The following is a 19,901-nucleotide window of genomic DNA, read 5'->3' on the forward strand; positions in this document are numbered from 1 at the left end:
TTAAATATCAATGAATTTTGTTCCTTTGTCGTATGATACTGGTGTTAAGACGATAAGATGGATCAAAAGCGGTCGTGATAGCCGTCGATACATGACCGTTGAACGGAAGTAGTCTGTATATTTAGAGGGGTATGCATGGGGGCAATCTGATTGGTCGACAACCCTATAAACAAAACTACATTTTTAACTGTAATTGTTGACCAATCAAGACTACTTCCGTTCCACAGTCAATGCATCGTAGATCTTCAAGTGTTTCAACTTGTTGATACAGTATGAGTAGGGTTTGATATTCTAAACCAACTATAACTGCGTTTATCAGGTCTTTATAATATTGTCCCCTCTGCTTAAGATCTCAGCAGAACCTAGTTAAGTATTTACCTAATTGATTGTCATTTATTCTCAGAGTTACAATTTAAGCACGATAACGTGTGTTTCTAATACAGAAGAGTGGTGCGTTTCTATATATACTTTATGTATAAACATTTCGTATTCCCTAATACGTTATTATCCATGTATTCCCTCATGCGGTTGTGTTAATGAACTTCATTGACTTTCAGCTTTGGTTTCCTACTGAAGTAACATATTAGTTAAGGGTTGTTTGTTTACAATGGAGAGGGAATTTAATAAATTGCGTGAAGGTATTTGACACACCTAGACTATTGTTACTTACACCTGAGTGGTGTTGATAGCCCTATGTTAACCATACGTCAGAAGCTTCCGCCCCAAAACTTATATTCACTACACCTACAAGGTGCTCGTTTTCTTATTGACACAATAGACATATGTACATCGTGTTCTATTGTTGTGTCTCATCATCCTGGAACATCTATTAACTATGGGACGTCACTGTTAATTACTACAAAGCTCGCGCATCCTGGTGGGTACAATTGGATGCATATGTGTCACCGATTAAAAGGCCAACCGGAAGAATATGCACTTGAAACACATCTACACATATATATATACAGTGTCTTCTCCGCGACTACAATATTCGGATCGTCAGTGTAATCACACACAAACTGACCTCTCAGTGAATAAAATAGTCTGATCGTCAGTGTAACCACACACAGACTGACTTCTCAGTGACTACAATATTCGGATCGTCAGTGTAACCACACACAGACTGACTTCTCAGTGACTACAATAGTCGGATCGTCAGTGTAACCACACACAGACTGACTTCTCAGTGACTACAATATTCGGATCGTCAGTGTAATCACACGAACTGATTTCTCAGTGACTACAATATTCGGATCGTCAGTGTAATCACACACAGACTGACTTCTCAGTGACTACAATATTCGGATCGTCAGTGTAATCACACACAGACTGACTTCTCAGTGACTACAATATTCAGATCGTCAGTGTAATCACACGAACTGATTTCTCAGTGACTACAATATTCGGATCGTCAGTGTAATCACACACAGACTGACTTCTCAGTGACTACAATAGTCTGATCGTCAGTGTAATCACACGAACTGACTTCTCAGTGACTACAGTATTAGGATCGTCAGTGTAATCCGCCATATATTCCAGCGAGTTCAAAGTTCCTAACCAAAGTATTATAAAACAAGAAAATATATTTCCAGTGACTAAAATGTTCGGGTTTGCAGTGATGTGTTGTATATGGCTTTGGTGGATCCAGCCTTCATCAGGAGGTATGTATACGCTCCCAAGTTATTAAACCAACGTTTCCAGTATCTTCTTTTTATAATACTACACTATTATACAACCTACATGTCCCGATAATAAAGGCTTTTTACTCTTTCACATTGACCGTGTAACTCGATTCCTCGCATCAGATTTCATGTAATATGATTTATTTACCTATTTGAATGAAATGATGAGATGCAGTCTTCAAGTCTCTTCAACCCTGTAGGTAGTTTAATGTTGTTATTTTATTTCAATCCAGAGCCATGTGCTTACGATGTACATCTAATAGAGAACAACACTGGATTATATATCACATGGACTACACTAGGACTAAACTGTGGCGATACCTGGCTTCGAATAGATTCCGTTGGTGATATTGCGCTTAAGTCCTCGCCTATGCTGGTACAGCAGGGTTCTCATCCGCATGTTATATGTAGGAGTACAAGTTGTGATACTGTCAATGATATCACCGTCATTCAAGGTAGGACATATTTTCTAAAAAAAAAAAAAATAACAGTGGCGTAATGGATACACTATCTTGTTCCTCGTTATACCCTACGTGTTACCCCTTGTTCCTCGTTATACCCTACGTGTTACCCCTTGTCCCTCGTTATACCCTACGTGTTACCTCTTGTTCCTCGTTATACCCAACGTGTTACCTCTTGTTCCTCGTTATACCCTACGTGTTACCTCTTGTTCCTCGTTATACCCTACGTGTTACCTCTTGTTCCTCGTTATACCCTACGTGTTACCTCTTGTTCCTCGTTATACCCTACGTGTTACCTCCTGTTCCTCGTTATACCCTACGTGTTACCTCCTGTTCCTCGTTATACCCTACGTGTTACCTCTTGTTTCTCGTTATACCCTACGTGTTACATCTTGTTCATCGTTATACCCTACGTGTTACCTCTTGTTCCTCGTTATACCCTACGTGTTACCCATTGTTCCTCGTTATACCCTACGTGTTACCTCTTGTCCCTCGTTATACCCTACGTGTTACCTCTTGTTCCTCGGTATACCCTACGTGTGACCTCCTGTTCCTCGTTATACCCTACGTGTTACCTCTTGTTCCTCGTTATACCCTACGTGTTACCTCTTGTTTCTCGTTATACCCTACGTGTTACCTCTTGTTCCTCGTTATACCCTACGTGTTACCTCTTGTTCCTCGTTATACCCTACGTGTTACCCATTGTTCCTCGTTATACCCTACGTGTTACCTCTTGTCCCTCGTTATACCTTACGTGTTAGCCCTTGTTCCTCGTTATACCCTACGTGTTACCCATTGTTCCTCGTTATACCCTACGTGTTACCCATTGTTCCTCGTTATACCCTACGTGTTACCTCTTGTCCCTCGTTATACCTTACGTGTTAGCCCTTGTTCATCGTTATACCCTACGTGTTAGCCCTTGTTCCTCGTTATACCCTACGTGTTACATCTTGTTCCTCGTTATACCCTAAGTGTGACCTCTTGTTCCTCGTTATACCCTACGTGTGACCTCTTGTTCCTCGTTATACCCTACGTGTGACCTCTTGTTCCTCGTTATACCCTACGTGTTACCTCTTGTTCCTCGTTATACCCTGCGTGTGACCTCCTGTTCCTCGTTATACCCTACGTGTGACCTCTTGTTCCTCGTTATACCCTACCTGTGACCTCCTGTTCCTCGTTATACCCTACGTGTTACCTCTTGTTCCTCGTATTATTCTATGTGTAACCTCTTGTTCCTCGTTTTAGTTCTCTATTTCAATTTGTTGTTGTTTCCTGTTTATTTCTCTTGTTATTTTTTACTATCCATATCTTTGTTGTTGTTTACTATCCATACCCCTTATTGTTGTTTACTATCCATACCCCTTATTCTTGTTTACTATCCATACGCCATGTTGTTGTTTACTATCCATACCTATTGTTGTTTATTGTTGTTTACTATTGATTCCCCTTGTTTTGTTTACTATCCACACCTATTGTTGTTGTTTACTATCCATACCTATTGTTGTTTATTGTTGTTTACTAGTGATTCCCCTTGTTGTTGTTTACTATCCATACCCCTTGTTATTGTTTACTATCCATACCCCTTGTTGTTGTTTACTATCCATACCCCTTGTTGTTGTTTACTATCCATACCCCTTGTTATTGTTTACTATCCATACCTCTTGTTGTTGTTTACTATCCATACACCTTGTTATTGTTTACTATCCATACCACTTGTTGTTGTTTACTATCCATACCCCTTATATTTGTTTACTATCCATACCCCTTGTTGTTGTTTACTCTCCATACCCCTTGTTGTTGTTTACTATCCATTCCCCTTGTTATTGTTTACTATCCATACCTTTTGTTGTTGTTTACTATCCATACCCCTTGTTATTGTTTACTATCCATACCTTTTGTTGTTGTTTACTATCCATACCCCTTGTTATTGTTTACTATCCATACCCCTTTTTGTTGTTTACTATCCATTCCCCTTGTTATTGTTTACTATCCATACATTTTGTTGTTGTTTACTATCCATACCCCTTGTTGTTGTTTACTATCCATACCCCTTGTTATTGTTTACTATCCATTCCCCTTGTTGTTGTTTACTATCCATACCTCTTGTTGTTGTTTACTATCCATACCCCTCGTTGTTGTTTACTCTCCATACCTATTGTTGTTTATTGTTGTTTACTATTGATTCCCCTTGTTGTTGTTTACTATCCATACCCCTTGTTATTGTTTACTCTCCATACCCCTTGTTGTTGTTTACTATCCATTCCCCTTGTTATTGTTTACTATCCATACCTTTTGTTGTTGTTTACTATCCATACCCCTTGTTATTGTTTACTCTCCATACCTTTTGTTGTTGTTTACTATCCATACCCCTTGTTATTGTTTACTATCCATACCCCTTGTTGTTGTTTACTATCCATTCCCCTAGTTATTGTTTACTATCCATACCTTTTGTTGTTGTTTACTATCCATACCCCTTGTTGTTGTTTACTATCCATACCCCTTGTTATTGTTTACTATCCATTCCCCTTGTTGTTGTTTACTATCCATACCTCTTGTTGTTGTTTACTATCCATACCCCTTGTTGTTGTTTACTCTCCATACCTATTGTTGTTTATTGTTGTTTACTATTGATTCCCCTTGTTGTTGTTTACTATCCATACCCCTTGTTATTGTTTACTATCCATACACCTTGTTTTTGTTTACTATCCATAAGCCTTGTTATTGTCTACTATCCATACCTCTTGTTGTTGTTTACTATCCATATCCCTTGTTTTTGTTTACTATACTATCCATACCCCTTGTTAATGTTTTCATATCCATTCCCCTTGTTGTTTGTTGTTGTTAACTATCCATTTTCCTTGTTGTTGTTTACTATCCATACCCCTTGTTTTTGTTTACTATACTATCCATACCCCTTGTTAATGTTTTCATATCCATTCCCCTTGTTGTTTGTTGTTGTTTACTATTCATTCCCCTTGTTATTGTTTACTATCTATACTCCTTGTTATTGTTTACTATCCATACCTTTTGTTGTTGTTTACTATCCATACCTCTTGTTATTGTCTACTATCCATACCCCTTGTTGTTGTTTACTATCTATACCCCTTGTTGTTTTTACTATCCATACCTCTTGTTGTTGTTTGTTGTTGTTTACTATCCATTCCCGTTGTTGTTGTTTACTATCCATTCCCGTTGTTGTTGTTGTTTACTATCCATTCCCCTTGTTATTGTTTACTATCTATACCCCTTGTTGTTTACTATCCATACTTTTTGTTGTTGTTGACTATCCATACCTATTGTTGTTTACTATCCATACTTTTTGTTGTTGTTTACTATCCATACCTCTTGTTATTGTCTACTATCCATACCCCTTGTTGTTGTTTACTATCCATTCCACTTGTTGTTTAAATTATAAGCGTAGGAAGGTTATCGTTAACCAACGGTTATTGATTTATTTTTTCCAGTATTTGTACTCAACAATCACACATTGTATTATGCTATAATCTATGGACTATGGGTTGTATCGTTTTCGGCTTTGGTTGTCTGACGACAATATTGTTTCATGCTTGGAAACATGCAAGTAATGATCATAAAATTGATTGTTGTATACAAATTTTTCGTTAAGTGACAACTACCACGACGACTCGGCTAACAACCTCAGAGCCTCTGACACAGACACCTGTAGATAGTGGAGAGGTAGAGGAGACCCCTACATCCTTAGTGACGATATCTGTAGTCTGTTCAGTCGTGGTGCTGGCGATTTTGGTTGGCGTACTTGTAGTGTTTGTAGTCAAAAGACGTCGGACACATCACAGTTTGTATAAATATATCATAAATGGGCATGTTGAGTTCATGTGATGGTGACTCGAGAATTGTCTATGTTGATGTGGGAATTAAAACTACATTATTTACAATTCGCATTCAAAGTAACAACACATACCTGTACTTGGGTAAACATTCCAAAACATATATCGTAAATGTAAAAAAACTTAAATAGCAAAATGACACAAGCATTTTTAAAGTTGCATTGAGCATCATAATGTGTATATCTGATAAGTTGAATATTTAAAGTCCTTCATTCCTACTGTCATTACATCAAACCAGTCGTCATTTGCTAATGCCCACAGGAAAAGAGGTAGTCCCGTTGGTGAACAGGGAAAGGACGCTGAGACGAGAGGACATTGAACACAGAGGTTGGTATTCTTACACGTGTATTGATAACATTGTTTATTACATTTTTACCAGTGAAATATCAAAAATTATTTATTCTATAAAAGTGATATTTTTCATCACTACTAGTGAAAAATATCACTTTTGCTGATTTGACCAATCAAATTAATGATTAAAAAATACCAAAATAATTGACCAATCAGAAAGCCCGACATATATGTCAGCACCTGGACAGGGGGAACTACTTTTTTTAGGGAACTGTAGGCCTAGTTAGCATATACGGGGTAGGTTTTTCGTTGATAAAAAATGTAATAAACAGAATATCTAACGGTGTTTTCAGTAATACCAAATATATTTCACTCGTGTGGCTAATATTTTGATATTTTTCACTCGTGCTGCGCACTCGTGAAAAATATCAAAATATTAACCCCACTCGTGAAATATATTGGGTATTACTGAAGACACTGTTAGATATCCTCTATATATTGTTGTATTGTATCTCTATTGTATTCTTGGTTTGTTACAACTGGGCCAATGATCTCAAATCATGAATAAAATTTGAAACTTGAAACATTAACCATCACAAGGTATGGTATGTATAAACAGGACGAATATGTCCGAACAATAAACAGACTCTGTAGTAGTGTCATCCGGAAGCTGAGCAATAACAAACTCCACAAAAGTGATTTTACTATAAAGTAAACAGGAGAAAAATCAGGATATGTGATGTATAATACCAAAAGATAAAAGTTCACAATCCTTAAACAAGATTTCCCCATGTCTTAAACAATCAAAAACCACTAGAAATGAGAAAATATTTTTGCATCTGATGATTTTTATTGGTGGCAGTTAATTTGGACGAACATGAAAATGAAGATGGAAACTACGCCGAAATAGGCGCGGTCAGCCACCTACAAAGTGACATGAATACAGCGATGGTACATCCACAGGACCCAGAAGATCGTCCTGTTGTAGGAGATATGTATGCAGTCGTGCAGAAACCGACAAAGAGTAAGACAATCCTGAAATACTTGATAAAAATTATATAAACACAATAAGCTTGCCTGTCTTATACATGCATGTACTTTATATAATGAACTCCATAAGTAACTGTCTAATATATTCTGTAGATAAACTCCATACGTAACTGTCTGATATATACCTTAGATAAACTCCATACGTAACTGTCTGATATATTCTGTAGATAAACTCCATACGTAACTGTCTGATATATTATGTAGATAAACTCCATACGTAACTGTCTAATATATACAGTAGATAAACTCCATACGTAACTGTCTGATATATTCTGTAGATAAACTCCATACGTAACTGTCTGATATATTCTGTAGATAAACTCCATACGTAACTGTCTGATATATTCTGTAGATAAACTCCATACGTAACTGTCTGATATATTCTGTAGATAAACTCCATACGTAACTGTCTAATATATTCTGTAGATAAACTCCATACGTAACTGTCTGATATATACAGTAGATAAACTCCATACGTAACTGTCTGATATATACCGTAGATAAACTCCATACGTAACTGTCTAATATATTCTGTAGATAAACTCCATACGTAACTGTCTGATATATACCGTAGATAAACTCTATAAGTAACTGTCTGATATATACCGTAGATAAACTCCATACGTAACTGTCTGATATATTCTGTAGATAAACTCCATACGTAACTGTCTGATATGTTCTGTAGATAAACTCCATACGTAACTGTCTGATATATACCGTAGATAAACTCCATACGTAACTGTCTGATATATACCTTAGATAAACTCCATACGTAACTGTCTGATATATACCTTAGATAAACTCCATACGTAACTGTCTGATGTATTCTGTAGATAAACTCCATACGTAACTGTCTGATATATTCTGTAGATAAACTCCATACGTAACTGTCTGATATATACAGTAGATAAACTCCATACGTAACTGTCTGATATATACCGTAGATAAACTCCATAAGTAACTGTCTGATATATTCTGTAGATAAACTCCATACGTAACTGTCTGATATATACAGTAGATAAACTCCATACGTAACTGTCTGATATATTCTGTAGATAAACTCCATAAGTAACTGTCTGATATATACAGTAGATAAACTCCATAAGTAACTGTCTGATATATTATGTAGATAAACTCCATACGTAACTGTCTAATATATTCTGTAGATAAACTCCATACGTAACTGTCTGATGTATACCGTAGATAAACTCCATACGTAACTGTCTGATGTATTCTGTAGATAAACTCCATACGTAACTGTCTGATATATTCTGTAGATAAACTCCATACGTAACTGTCTGATATATACCGTAGATAAACTCCATACGTAACTGTCTGATGTATTCTGTAGATAAACTCCATACGTAACTGTCTGATATATTCTGTAGATAAACTCCATACGTAACTGTCTGATATATTCTGTAGATAAACTCCATACGTAACTGTCTGATATATTCTGTAGATACACTCCATACGTAACTGTCTGATATATTCTGTAGATATAATCCATACGTAACTGTCTGATATACAGTAGATAAACTCCATACGTAACTGTCTGATATATTCTGTAGATAAACTCCATACGTAACTGTCTGATGTATTCTGTAGATAAACTCCATACGTAACTGTCTGATATATACCGTAGATAAACTCCATACGTAACTGTCTGATATATTCTGTAGATAAACTCCATACGTAACTGTCTGATATATTCTGTAGATAAACTCCATACGTAACTGTCTGATATATTCTGTAGATAAACTCCATACGTAACTGTCTGATATAGTCTTTAGATAAACTCCATACGTAACTGTCTGATGTATTCTGTAGATAAACTCCATACGTAACTGTCTGATATATACCGTAGATAAACTCCATACGTAACTGTCTGATATATTCTGTAGATAAACTCCATACGTAACTGTCTGATATATTCTGTAGATAAACTCCATAAGTAACTGTCTGATATATTCTGTAGATAAACTCCATACGTAACTGTCTGATATATTCTGTAGATAAACTCCATAAGTAACTGTCTGATATATTCTGTAGATAAACTCCATAAGTAACTGTCTGATATATTCTGTAGATAAACTCCATACGTAACTGTCTGATATATTCTGTAGATAAACTCCATACGTAACTGTCTGATATATTCTGTAGATAAACTCCATACGTAACTGTCTGATATATACAGTAGATAAACTCCATACGTAACTGTCTGATATATTCTGTAGATAAACTCCATACGTAACTGTCTGATATATTCTGTAGATAAAATTCCATACGTAACTGTCTGATATATTCTGTAGATAAACTCCATACGTAGCTGTCTGATATATTCTGTAGATAAACTCCATACGTAACTGTCTAATATATTCTGTAGATAAACTCCATACGTAACTGTCTGATATATACCGTATATAAACTCCATACGTAACTGTCTGATATATACCGTAGATAAACTCCATACGTAACTGTCTAATATATTATGTAGATAAACTCCATACGTAACTGTCTGATATATTCTGTAGATAAACTCCATACGTAACTGTCTGATATATACCGTAGATAAACTCCATATGTAACTGTCTGATATATTCTGTAGATAAACTCCATAAGTAACTGTCTGATATATACAGTATATAAACTCCATACGTAACTGTCTGATATATTCTGTAGATAAACTCCATTCTTACTGTCTGTTATATATACCGTAGATAAACTCCATACGTAATTATCCGATATACGATGTAGTTTTTCCTGGAAAATAAGACTTTCCTGTATTATAGATGGGATAAGGAAGCGGTAACAATATCTGAGAGGTCCACACACGTGAACAGCGCCACACACTTGATATTGAAGTCCCGGTTGAGGATGATAATGGACTCTTAACTTGTCCTTCCGCACACCAATCTGATTATCGGCACAAATAATAATAATTGTTAATGTTTGAGATATTCGGATCCGTATCATGCAGACAATGCCGTCATTGTTGATTATTATGTTTGTATGTTTACTGTTGGTCACTCCGATCCTCGAGTTGAGGATATGGTGTTTCTTGAATTTGACCGATATTAAGTTTTAGCATATTTAATGTCAAATAAAGAGTCAAAGGGACTGTACAAGGTATTACAAATTATAAAACGTCCTTAATTATATTGTCAGTATACATTTTAGCTACAATTCTCTATTGTCTTATTATCTCCTGAATAACTACGGACAACGTCTCGTAAAATGACCTCCCGTATATATTATAATATTTTAAAGAATATGAATTATAATATCTCCACTCAAAAAACTTTTTTAAATCACGAACTTGACAGTGGTACTAGATCCATACAATAGCGGGAATTGACAGTGGTACTGGGTTCGATGAATGTAAATTGACAGTGGTGCTGGGTTCGACGAATGTAAATTGACAGTGGTGCTGGAATCACACCATAGAAAATGACATTGGCACTGGGTTCATACAATAAAACAATAAAGATTGACAATGGAGCTGGATTCATACACTAGAAAATAACGTTAGTGCTAGGTTCGAACTAAATAAGTACCAGTCATATTTGTCGTTAACAGTTGAGTTTATTCACCGTAAGACAATGACCACAGTCATCTGTAAATAAACAATGTTACAATCAATTACATAAGTTCAAACAATAGATGTGCACATCGTTAACACAAAGGAATGGGGAACATTAAACAGAATGAAACAGATCAACATGATAACGTACCTATCAGTCCATACATCTAATCTGTGTATTACAGATCTAGCACATGTCATATGTTTCAATAGGGCGGATGTTATCTTCATCCTCATAATAACCGAAACCGGCACGCTAGTGCGATCCGGAAAATAAGACAATACAGTCAAAGGGCGATAATCCTCTATCTCCCCCCAAGTCTTTGAGGAAAAGAACACTGAGTGAAAAGGTAAACAAAGACTGAAAAATTAACAGGCATTCTTTGCCTTGTAATTATTACTTAAGGTCATAATCAGAATGCCACTTGGGTGGGTAAACGTGACGCGTGGAACGTCGTAATGGTTTGACAGTCACTGCTGAATCTGGTTCAGGATTAGGACACAGTTTAATATTGTCATCACGTTGTCTAGAGGCGTCATGGCCATTGCTGGGTGTATCCTCATGAGGAATATCACTTATATCCGGTGGTGCATCCAAATTGCTTGGAGAGACTGCCGAGGTTGGGGGGTCCGCAGATGGAAAAGGGTCCGAAACGGTTGGGGGAGCTGACGGTGGTGTTTCATGGACCAATGGGAGGTCCGATGAGATGGTTCGGGTGGCTGGGAGCGTTTGCACAGGCGTGAACTTCCTTAAGAATTTTCTGTTCCGTAATGTCATCCTTCCAGAACCATCAACCCGGATGATATATTGATCAAACTGGCGAACCTCAACAACTTTGCCAGTCTTATCCCATTTCTTCGGGTAAGGGCCTGCTTAGTTTTGTAGCCTTACGTGATCACCAATCACGAGGGGTGGCAGGCGTCTCGTGTGTTCTGACCATTTCTCTGCTTCTCTCATATGGCGGTTACGAAGGGCTTCCTCTCGCGCGACCGAAGTTTCCTGCCAGGTCTGATGAGGGCGATATCGTCCTGGTGGGATCGGGATGAAATCCCTTATCTGATGGCCAAATATGCACATTGCTGGGGAGAGTTTATGGTCGCAGTCTGGTGTATTCCTGTACTGTAAGATAGCGCGTTGAAACATATCGGTGTCTAGGTCACCGTTGGGCGAGGTGCTGTCAGCGATCAGGCGTTTCACTGTTTTCACTCCAACCTCTGCACGACAGTTGCTGTGTGGGAAGGCAACCGCAGATAATCGGTGGTGGACACCCCAATCTTTGAAGTATTGTCTAGTCGCGGGTTGCAGTAAATTCAGGGCCGCCGTCAGATGCTAGTTCATCTGGTATGCCGTAGGTTGCAAATGTCCTTCTAAGACATGCGATTAGTCCAGCCGCACCTCCAGAAGCTCTTTCAACTATTGGCCAGTTGGAGTAGCGGTCAATGATGACAAGGTAATTCACACCTCTGTGTGTGAAATAATCTGCGCATATGCACTGAAAGGGATAGTCAGCTGACATCAATGGATATGGAGGAGCACTTGGATTCGAAGGGGCAATGCGATTGCAGTGATACATTAAAGTCTCACCGTGTTGATTGCACGTGTAATGCCCGGCCAGAAGACTGAGCTTTCAGCCCTTGCAATCATTTAAGACACTCCCTGGTGAGCAGAGCGAAGGGTGGAAAGTACCTCGTGCCGGAGTGATTGTGGAACCACGACACGGTACTTGTAGAGGATCACACCATCAAGCGAGTGGAGATCTGACTGAAACTGGTGAAAGGTGCGCAGGTTTGGTGGAAAGGAATGGCGGGATTCTGGGAGACCATTTTCTATCAAACTCAATAGCTTGGTCATAGATTCATCACTGGCTGTGGCCATCCGAACTCTATCCAATGTGACTGCCTGTGTGCCAAGTGAGGAGAGGGTGGAATCTGCTGTAGCGACTAGGGTATCTTCGAAGTCATCAGGAGACTCGAATGTCCGGATCACACTAAGGCCAGTAGATGAGGATCGGTTATCATCCGGTAGGGATAGTAAGTCCGGTTCACCACAAGGATGTCTAGATAGGCAATCTGCAGCGCAGTGTTTTGCACCAGGTATGTGTACAACGCGGAATCTGTAACGTAACGTTTTTTCCTTCAGGTTTCTTAGTCTACAGTTTGGGATGTCCTCTAATGAGCGATTGCCAAGGACACGAAGTAGGGGTTTATGATCGACCGCAACGACGAGGTTCTCACAGCCAAGAACAAAGTAACGCGCCTTGTCCAGTGCATCCGCGACTGCCAGTGCTTCCCCTTCGATAGGAGCATATCGGGATTCAGCAGAATGTGTGAACCTGCTTCCGACCAATGTCACTTTCCATCCAGTTTTGCAGCAGAATGGCTTGGAGCCTGGGCAGCTGCAATGCTTCTGAAAAAGCCAGAAGCCAATTCCAGATTTCGACCAATCCGTAGCCAGACATGTTGGTTTCTTGCAGTCAAATATACGAACCCCGTTTTCAATATCTTGGATGATTTTGGTCTTTGAGGTCTGGAATAACCCCTCAAGCTCATCGGTCCATTGGAAAGGTGTTCCATGTTGAAGGAGTTTACGAAATGGGAGCTTTTGTTCTGCCATGCTGAATGCATACGAGACTTGGTTTACAAGGCCAAACCAGGATCTAATATCTGTAATGTTGCATGGGGTCGGAAAATGCTGAATGGCTTCTAAGTACTTGGAGCAAGGACGGACGCTGTCGGAGGTGATCTCAAAACCGGCAAACTCCACGCAGTCCTGGCCAAAGACAAATTTCTCTGGGTTGAGGGTGATGCCTTTTTTGCCACAGCGATCTAGCCATTCCACTGTCTGGAAGAAGCACTTCTCTATTGTGTCAGCCCAAAGGAGAACGTCATCAACGCATTTGGTCTTGTTCTGGATATCAGCCACGATTGCTTCATAGCGTCTGGTGTAACCATCCCCGGAGGCAATGTAACCCTGTGGAGCAGTTTTATATCTATATCTACCCCATGGTGTAATGAACGTGGAAAGGTGTCGGTCATCGGGTTGGAGGGAGACGCTGTGGTAGCCGTTCCATGCATCCAAGACTGTTTTCTTTACCCCGTGTGGCACCATCCTAGCCAGGTGAAACGGAGATGGTGTGTGGTGCGTTTCACGTGTGGCGTGAGCGTTGAGAGCTTGGGAATCAACAGTACGTTGAGGAGATCCGTTCTTTTTGGCGCAGATGACCATCCTATGACACCAGGTTACAGGTTCACCGATCGGGACCGGCTCAAGTACGCCTAGGCGTACGTCTTGATCTAAGGCAGCCTTCACTTCTTCCCGCCAATGTAGAGGAACTGGAACTGGGGTGTGATGTGCAACCGGCTCTGCTTCAGCATCCACGAGAAGTCTCAGTGGGGGGCCTGACATTAATGGAAGGGGCTGGTGGTCACATGTATTGAATGTGCTGCTCTGGTAGTAGTCCAACAAAAAGTCCTTCAACTTCTGACAACAATCATCCTCTAGGGGAAAGGGTAGATGATCGGGTGGTGGTGGCGGTAGCTCTCGTTGAGGGCACTGACACGTTTCAGTCTCAGGTTTAGGCACGGGGCCAGTCTTTTCAGTCTTGCCAAGGACGCTGATATGGTGATGTTCACCCAACGAGGGGAATGTGGTTGAGATAATACCAAGGGAGGTACAAGCCTCCCTGCTCAGGAAGAATTTGTCAGATTCATCAGTGACGTAGGTCATTTGTCGTGTCTTTATACACCTCCCTTGTGTATTCGTTCCCGCGATCCGTAGAACTGTAGCTCCAATGATCTTGATGCCCTTGTTGTTGGCTGCATGCATCTTCATAGTGACTGGTATGAGATCCGTTTTTGTAAGTCCAAGGCGGTGTATCACCTTCATTCCAGCTAGACAGCTTTGACATCCGGCATCGGCCATAGCAGAAATACCTGTAGCCCTCGAGTTGTGTTTCAAATGGAATCCTAAGGAATCGTAGTCGTCTGCGACAACCCTGATGGAAAGGTTGATGTAGGGCTGTGATTTTGAGCATCCTCTCACCCATCTATCAGAGAGGTTGTCATATAGGTGATGATCGAGACCGATACTAATCCGACGATTACCATTTATCGTCTCAGAGATTACACATAAGCTCTGAAACAGTTTGTCATCTGAACAACAGGCGTTTGATGCAGATTCGTTCTGGTTGGGTGTATTTACTTTTATTTTAGAGCGACATACGGACTCCAGGTGGTGTTCCTTATTGCATTGGGTGCACCGGTGGCCATATGCAGTACAGATAGTCTTACGTTCACGTGCGGGGGCTCGAACACCGTGACCTGTCTTACCACAATATGAGCACTTATCATGTTTGTTTGACAAACGTCTCACCTGCTTGTATGAGCTTGTGTATCTAATAACCGTGACGCGGAGCGTTTGCCAGCCTCCTTGGCCTCAATAAACTGAATTACCTCCTCCAGTGACATGTCTTGGTTTTTATCACCGAGCAAGTCTAACTGTATATCAGGATCAGCAAGACCTCTGGCCAAAACGTCACGTACGATGACGTCTGTATAATGAGCATCATGTTGGCAATTTTTACATTTTATTACAAAATTACAGACACCCGCTTGTCCACGGAGACGGGCACTAAAGTTGCGAATTGGTTCGTCTCTATCCTGCCTCATGTTGTGTAGGGCAATCCTTGCAACCATGTTATTTTCTCGTCGAACTGCTAGCTTTTTGATAGCTTCGAGTACATCAGCAGGTGCTTTCTCTGTTAGTCTGTCTGATGTAGAACGAGTTAGGTCCTTTCTGAGAGCCTCATTCAACATTCAAGGAGCTGAATAACTAAGTCTCGGCCCGTAATCTTTGTCGCCGCGACATATTCATCCCAGCGAGAATTGAAGTAGGCCCATTCCTCGTGTGTTCCTGCCGAAGATATGGTTGGCCTTCGAACTTTCTCCACTTTTGCTGCTGGCTAGGGGATTCTCGCATGGACCGCACTGTGTGCCGTAATGAGGGCAGCGACAATGGCGGCGTCGTAATCGCCCGTCTAATATGTGCAATTCTGTATTGGACACTTTACAGATGGCATGGTTCTGTAGAACTCTTGACTGTGGTCATAAATAAGTACCAGTCATATTTGTCGTTAACAGTCGAGTTTATTCACCGTAAGACAATGACCACAGTCATCTGTAAATAAACAATGTTACAATCAATTACATAAGTTCAAACAATAGATGTGCACATCGTTAACACAAAGGAATGGGGAACATTAAACAGAATGAAACAGATCAACCTAATAACGTACCTATCAGTCCATACATCTAATCTGTGTATTACAGATCTAACACATGTCATATGTTTCAGTAGGGCGGATGGTATCTTCATCCTCATAATAACCGAAACCGGCACGCTAGTGCGATCCGGAAAATAAGACAATACAGTCAAAGGGCGATAATCCTCTACGAACAATATAATTTGACAGTGGCGCTGGTTACAATAGAAATTGACAGTCGTGTTTGATCCATACAATAGAAAATGAAATGTGGCGATGATATCACACAATAGATAATGAAAATGACTGGTGCTAAGTTCGTACAATATAAAATGACAGTGGTGCTGAAATCAATCAATAGACCATGAAAATGACAGTATCGCTGGGTTCGTACATTAGGAATTGGCAGTGATGCTGGAACCACACACTAGAACATTGCTGGATATTGAAAACTTAAACGCTAACCACATTACAAATTCACAAACTTTGACTATATCATAAGATCAATAATTTTCTATTACAAAATATTAATACCAGACAAAGATTCGTATTACCAATTAGTTGGTAATGTAATAATCCAGACCGTCTCGTTTATTTCATTTTCAGCTGCAAAGAATAATGTTGTTGATGATCCCAGATCAATGTATGCCCAGGTACAGAAACCGTCGGCGGGTAAGGAGTTTTTACACCATTGTAATATAAAGCGGAATCGTCGTGACTTCATTAAGTACACATTAACATGGCGTTCATGTTACTCACGAGACATATCTCAGCAAGTCAAATGTTAGCTAGCTTTTCCGATTTTCGTAATAGGAATATTGGTTTTCAAGAATTACTATTAGGGATAATAATATTTCGATCATGCATTGAAGCAAAGCGTTCACTTTTACTGGTTGTTCAAAGGGCATACAATGAAATAGTAAACTAATATCAAAGGCTGATCTTGGTTTTGTGTTGTAATGGTTTTTATACACAAACAATAGTAAGTGAAGGTGAAATCACAATGAAAATTTCTCAGAATATTTACAATATTACCTTTACAAAATTTCTGAAAACTGAAAGTTTATTTCGCCACAAAAGAAGTATTCTGAGGAATCAGCGATATATTTTTATGCTACAACTTAAATCTTATTGAACATCTAATACCTGAGGAGGAATTTTTTTGCATTTTCACTGACAATTTAAATGACACCTTTTACACAAATATATATGTCGTGTCACGTGAGTAATTTGTATGCTTAAATGTGTATATGACAGACATTTTACATAGTAAAGCCCTCCCTTTGTCATCGCTCTAAAATAGCACATAAAGTGTATATAGCAAAAGCAGAGGCTGTTCCCAGCTGCTATTCACCTCAATCCTAGCTTGTTGACCCTCCACGACAAAGTCTTCCCCCATATTGGTACCGCGCTAATCAATGTCAGGGAGTCACAGGAGATTACAATACTATCAGTATACTGTCAACGACAAAATAGTTTTCTTATGAGAACATACCAGCAATTTACAGATGTATTACCCAGGAAGTGTTTTAAACATGTCTTCGGTTACTGATTACCACTGAAAATACAAAACATATTGTTTTACAGCTGAAAAACGCCTGAAGCTACAAGAGGACGACAACAAACCTAATCAAGAGGCATGTTCTATTTTTATCAATTTATAAGTATACATGCAGTTGTTGATATGGTTTGATACACGTCATAATAACACAATGGGAACACTTTAAGTAAGGTTTGTTCTTCAGAGAACTTGACTTAAGTATATTTATCACGGAGGAAATTACGTAAATTGAGGCGTTGAATATGTACATGGGGATGTCTGTACTTTTATTTTCATAGGCAATCTTTTTTTTTAACTATTGACATATAAAACATAAGTAAGACAACATAGGAATATAAATTAAGTTTCCTTTATTTTCTATTTAGGTTTCGCGACATGAAAACAAAGACGGATTACTTTATATGGACGTGGACTTCAGTGACACACCTAAACACAGCGCCCAACCTTTAAGTATTCCCCAGAGTGACTGTGAATATGCAGATGTGGAGCATACATGACATGAATATACTGGTAGTATATACAACAGAGTTTGTACAGTACTACAAGTTTAGCCTATAGAAAGGTTAGACTTTTGTTACTGGGTCGATATAACATACACAATTGCAACCTTAAATTCCCGATGGATTTATCACTAGGATGACCTATATGCCGTTAGACATGTAAACTCCCAAATATAACACTTTCAGTGGTGTAATCTCGGATAAGATCTTTTCTTTCAGTCAGGTTATTTATATAATATCGTCCTTCATTCAGTTACGTAGCACTCCACATATCATCAATCAGTTCAGGGATTTAAACTCCCATTTATATATTCATTCGGAGATGTAAATCATCTTTGACCTATTCATTCGGCGATGTAAATCATCTTTGATCTATTCATTCGGCGATGTAAATTCTCTTTAATCTATTCATTCGGCGATGTAAATTCTCTTAAATCTATTCATTCGGCGATGTAAATTCTCTTTAATCTATTCATTCGGCGATGTAAATTCTCTTTAATCTATTCATTCGGCGATGTAAATTCTCTTTAATCTATTCATTCGGCGATGTAAATTCTCTTTAATCTATTCATTCGACGATGTAAATTCTCTTTAATCTATTCATTCGGCGATGTAAACTCGCCAAAACTATTCAGTGATATAATTCCCCAGTTATCTATTCATTCAGTAATGTAAACTTCCATATGTCATTTATCTATTCAGTAATGTAAACTCCAATATATCATTTATTTATTCAGTGTTGTAAATTCCCATTTATGCATTTATTCACTGATGTAAACCCCCTATATCTGTTCAGTAATGTCAACTTCCATATGTCATTTATCTATTCAGCGATGTAAACTCCCATTTATATATTTATTCAGCAATGTAGACTACCTATTTATGTATTCATTCATTGATATAAATTCCCATTTATAGATATGTATATTCCTTCTGTGATGTTGACTTCCCATATATGTATTCATTCAGTGATATAAATTCCCATTTATATATGCATTCAGCGATGTAAACTCGCATTTATCTATTCATTGTATATTTCAATGATGTTTTTTAACCAAGAGAAATTTTCTACACGTTATTTTACCTATTTTGATATTGTTTATTTACTATGTGTACTATTTTGATATTGTTTATTTTCTATGTGTGTTTGTTTTTTCCCATGATTGTATCATTGTACAAAATGCTCAAACTTTTAGCATGGAGTTGTAATGAAAATAAAAATGAATAAATACGATTTGGAAAACAAAACAAAAGATGTTGATGAGACAAGAACCATTTTGTAGTCTTTCTACTCGTCTTTCCTCTTAAATACCTGTTCTATTGACGTGTTCTCTTGAAATTAAGTACTTACCAAAAGTGAATCCTATATACATAAAATGGGAAAGTCTATGCTTGTGATTATTTACACTTCAAGATGAAGATTGTGAATATATATTTACATTCTGTGTTGCATTTGTCTATATGTCGTTAGTAAACCAAATTGTATTCATGAGACTGTATACTACAATTTACAGTGATTCGGTCAGTGGAGGAATATATTACAGCTCCAGGTGTTGTAGGTTTAACAATGGCCGCCAGTTACTTTCGGCCTAGAGATCTTTCGAATGCTAGCATTTATTAACAGAAGCCACAACAAAAAATAAAGC

The 19,901-nt window shown here is 38.6% G+C and overlaps 1 protein-coding gene across 1 annotated transcript; it reads left to right on the forward strand.

Moving 5' to 3' along the window:
- Positions 1–770: 770 nt before the first annotated feature.
- Positions 771–19,700, forward strand: LOC117321415. Its single transcript, XM_033875842.1, has 8 exons — positions 771–1,661; positions 1,916–2,137; positions 5,769–5,957; positions 6,271–6,336; positions 7,163–7,324; positions 16,801–16,866; positions 17,782–17,831; positions 18,121–19,700. The coding sequence occupies exons 1-8, from the start codon at positions 1,601–1,603 to the stop codon at positions 18,250–18,252; spliced, it is 948 nt and encodes a 315-aa protein (XP_033731733.1). The 5' UTR covers positions 771–1,600; the 3' UTR covers positions 18,253–19,700.
- Positions 19,701–19,901: the final 201 nt, after the last annotated feature.

The sequence above is a fragment of the Pecten maximus genome, chromosome 2 (assembly GCF_902652985.1).
Source record: "Pecten maximus chromosome 2, xPecMax1.1, whole genome shotgun sequence".
In the NCBI taxonomy this organism is placed as follows: Eukaryota; Metazoa; Mollusca; class Bivalvia; order Pectinida; family Pectinidae; genus Pecten; species Pecten maximus.

What these genes read in the sequence shown, in the direction of transcription:
- LOC117321415 (XM_033875842.1), top strand. Translation starts at nt 1,601, where the DNA reads ATGTTCGGGTTTGCAGTGATGTGTTGTATATGGCTTTGGTGGATCCAG. An exon ending in AGAGGACATTGAACACAGAG is followed by an intron (nt 6,337 to 7,162) that starts GTTGGTATTCTT and finishes TATTGGTGGCAG; the next exon opens with TTAATTTGGACGAACATGAA. An exon ending in CGTGCAGAAACCGACAAAGA is followed by an intron (nt 7,325 to 16,800) that starts GTAAGACAATCC and finishes TTTCATTTTCAG; the next exon opens with CTGCAAAGAATAATGTTGTT.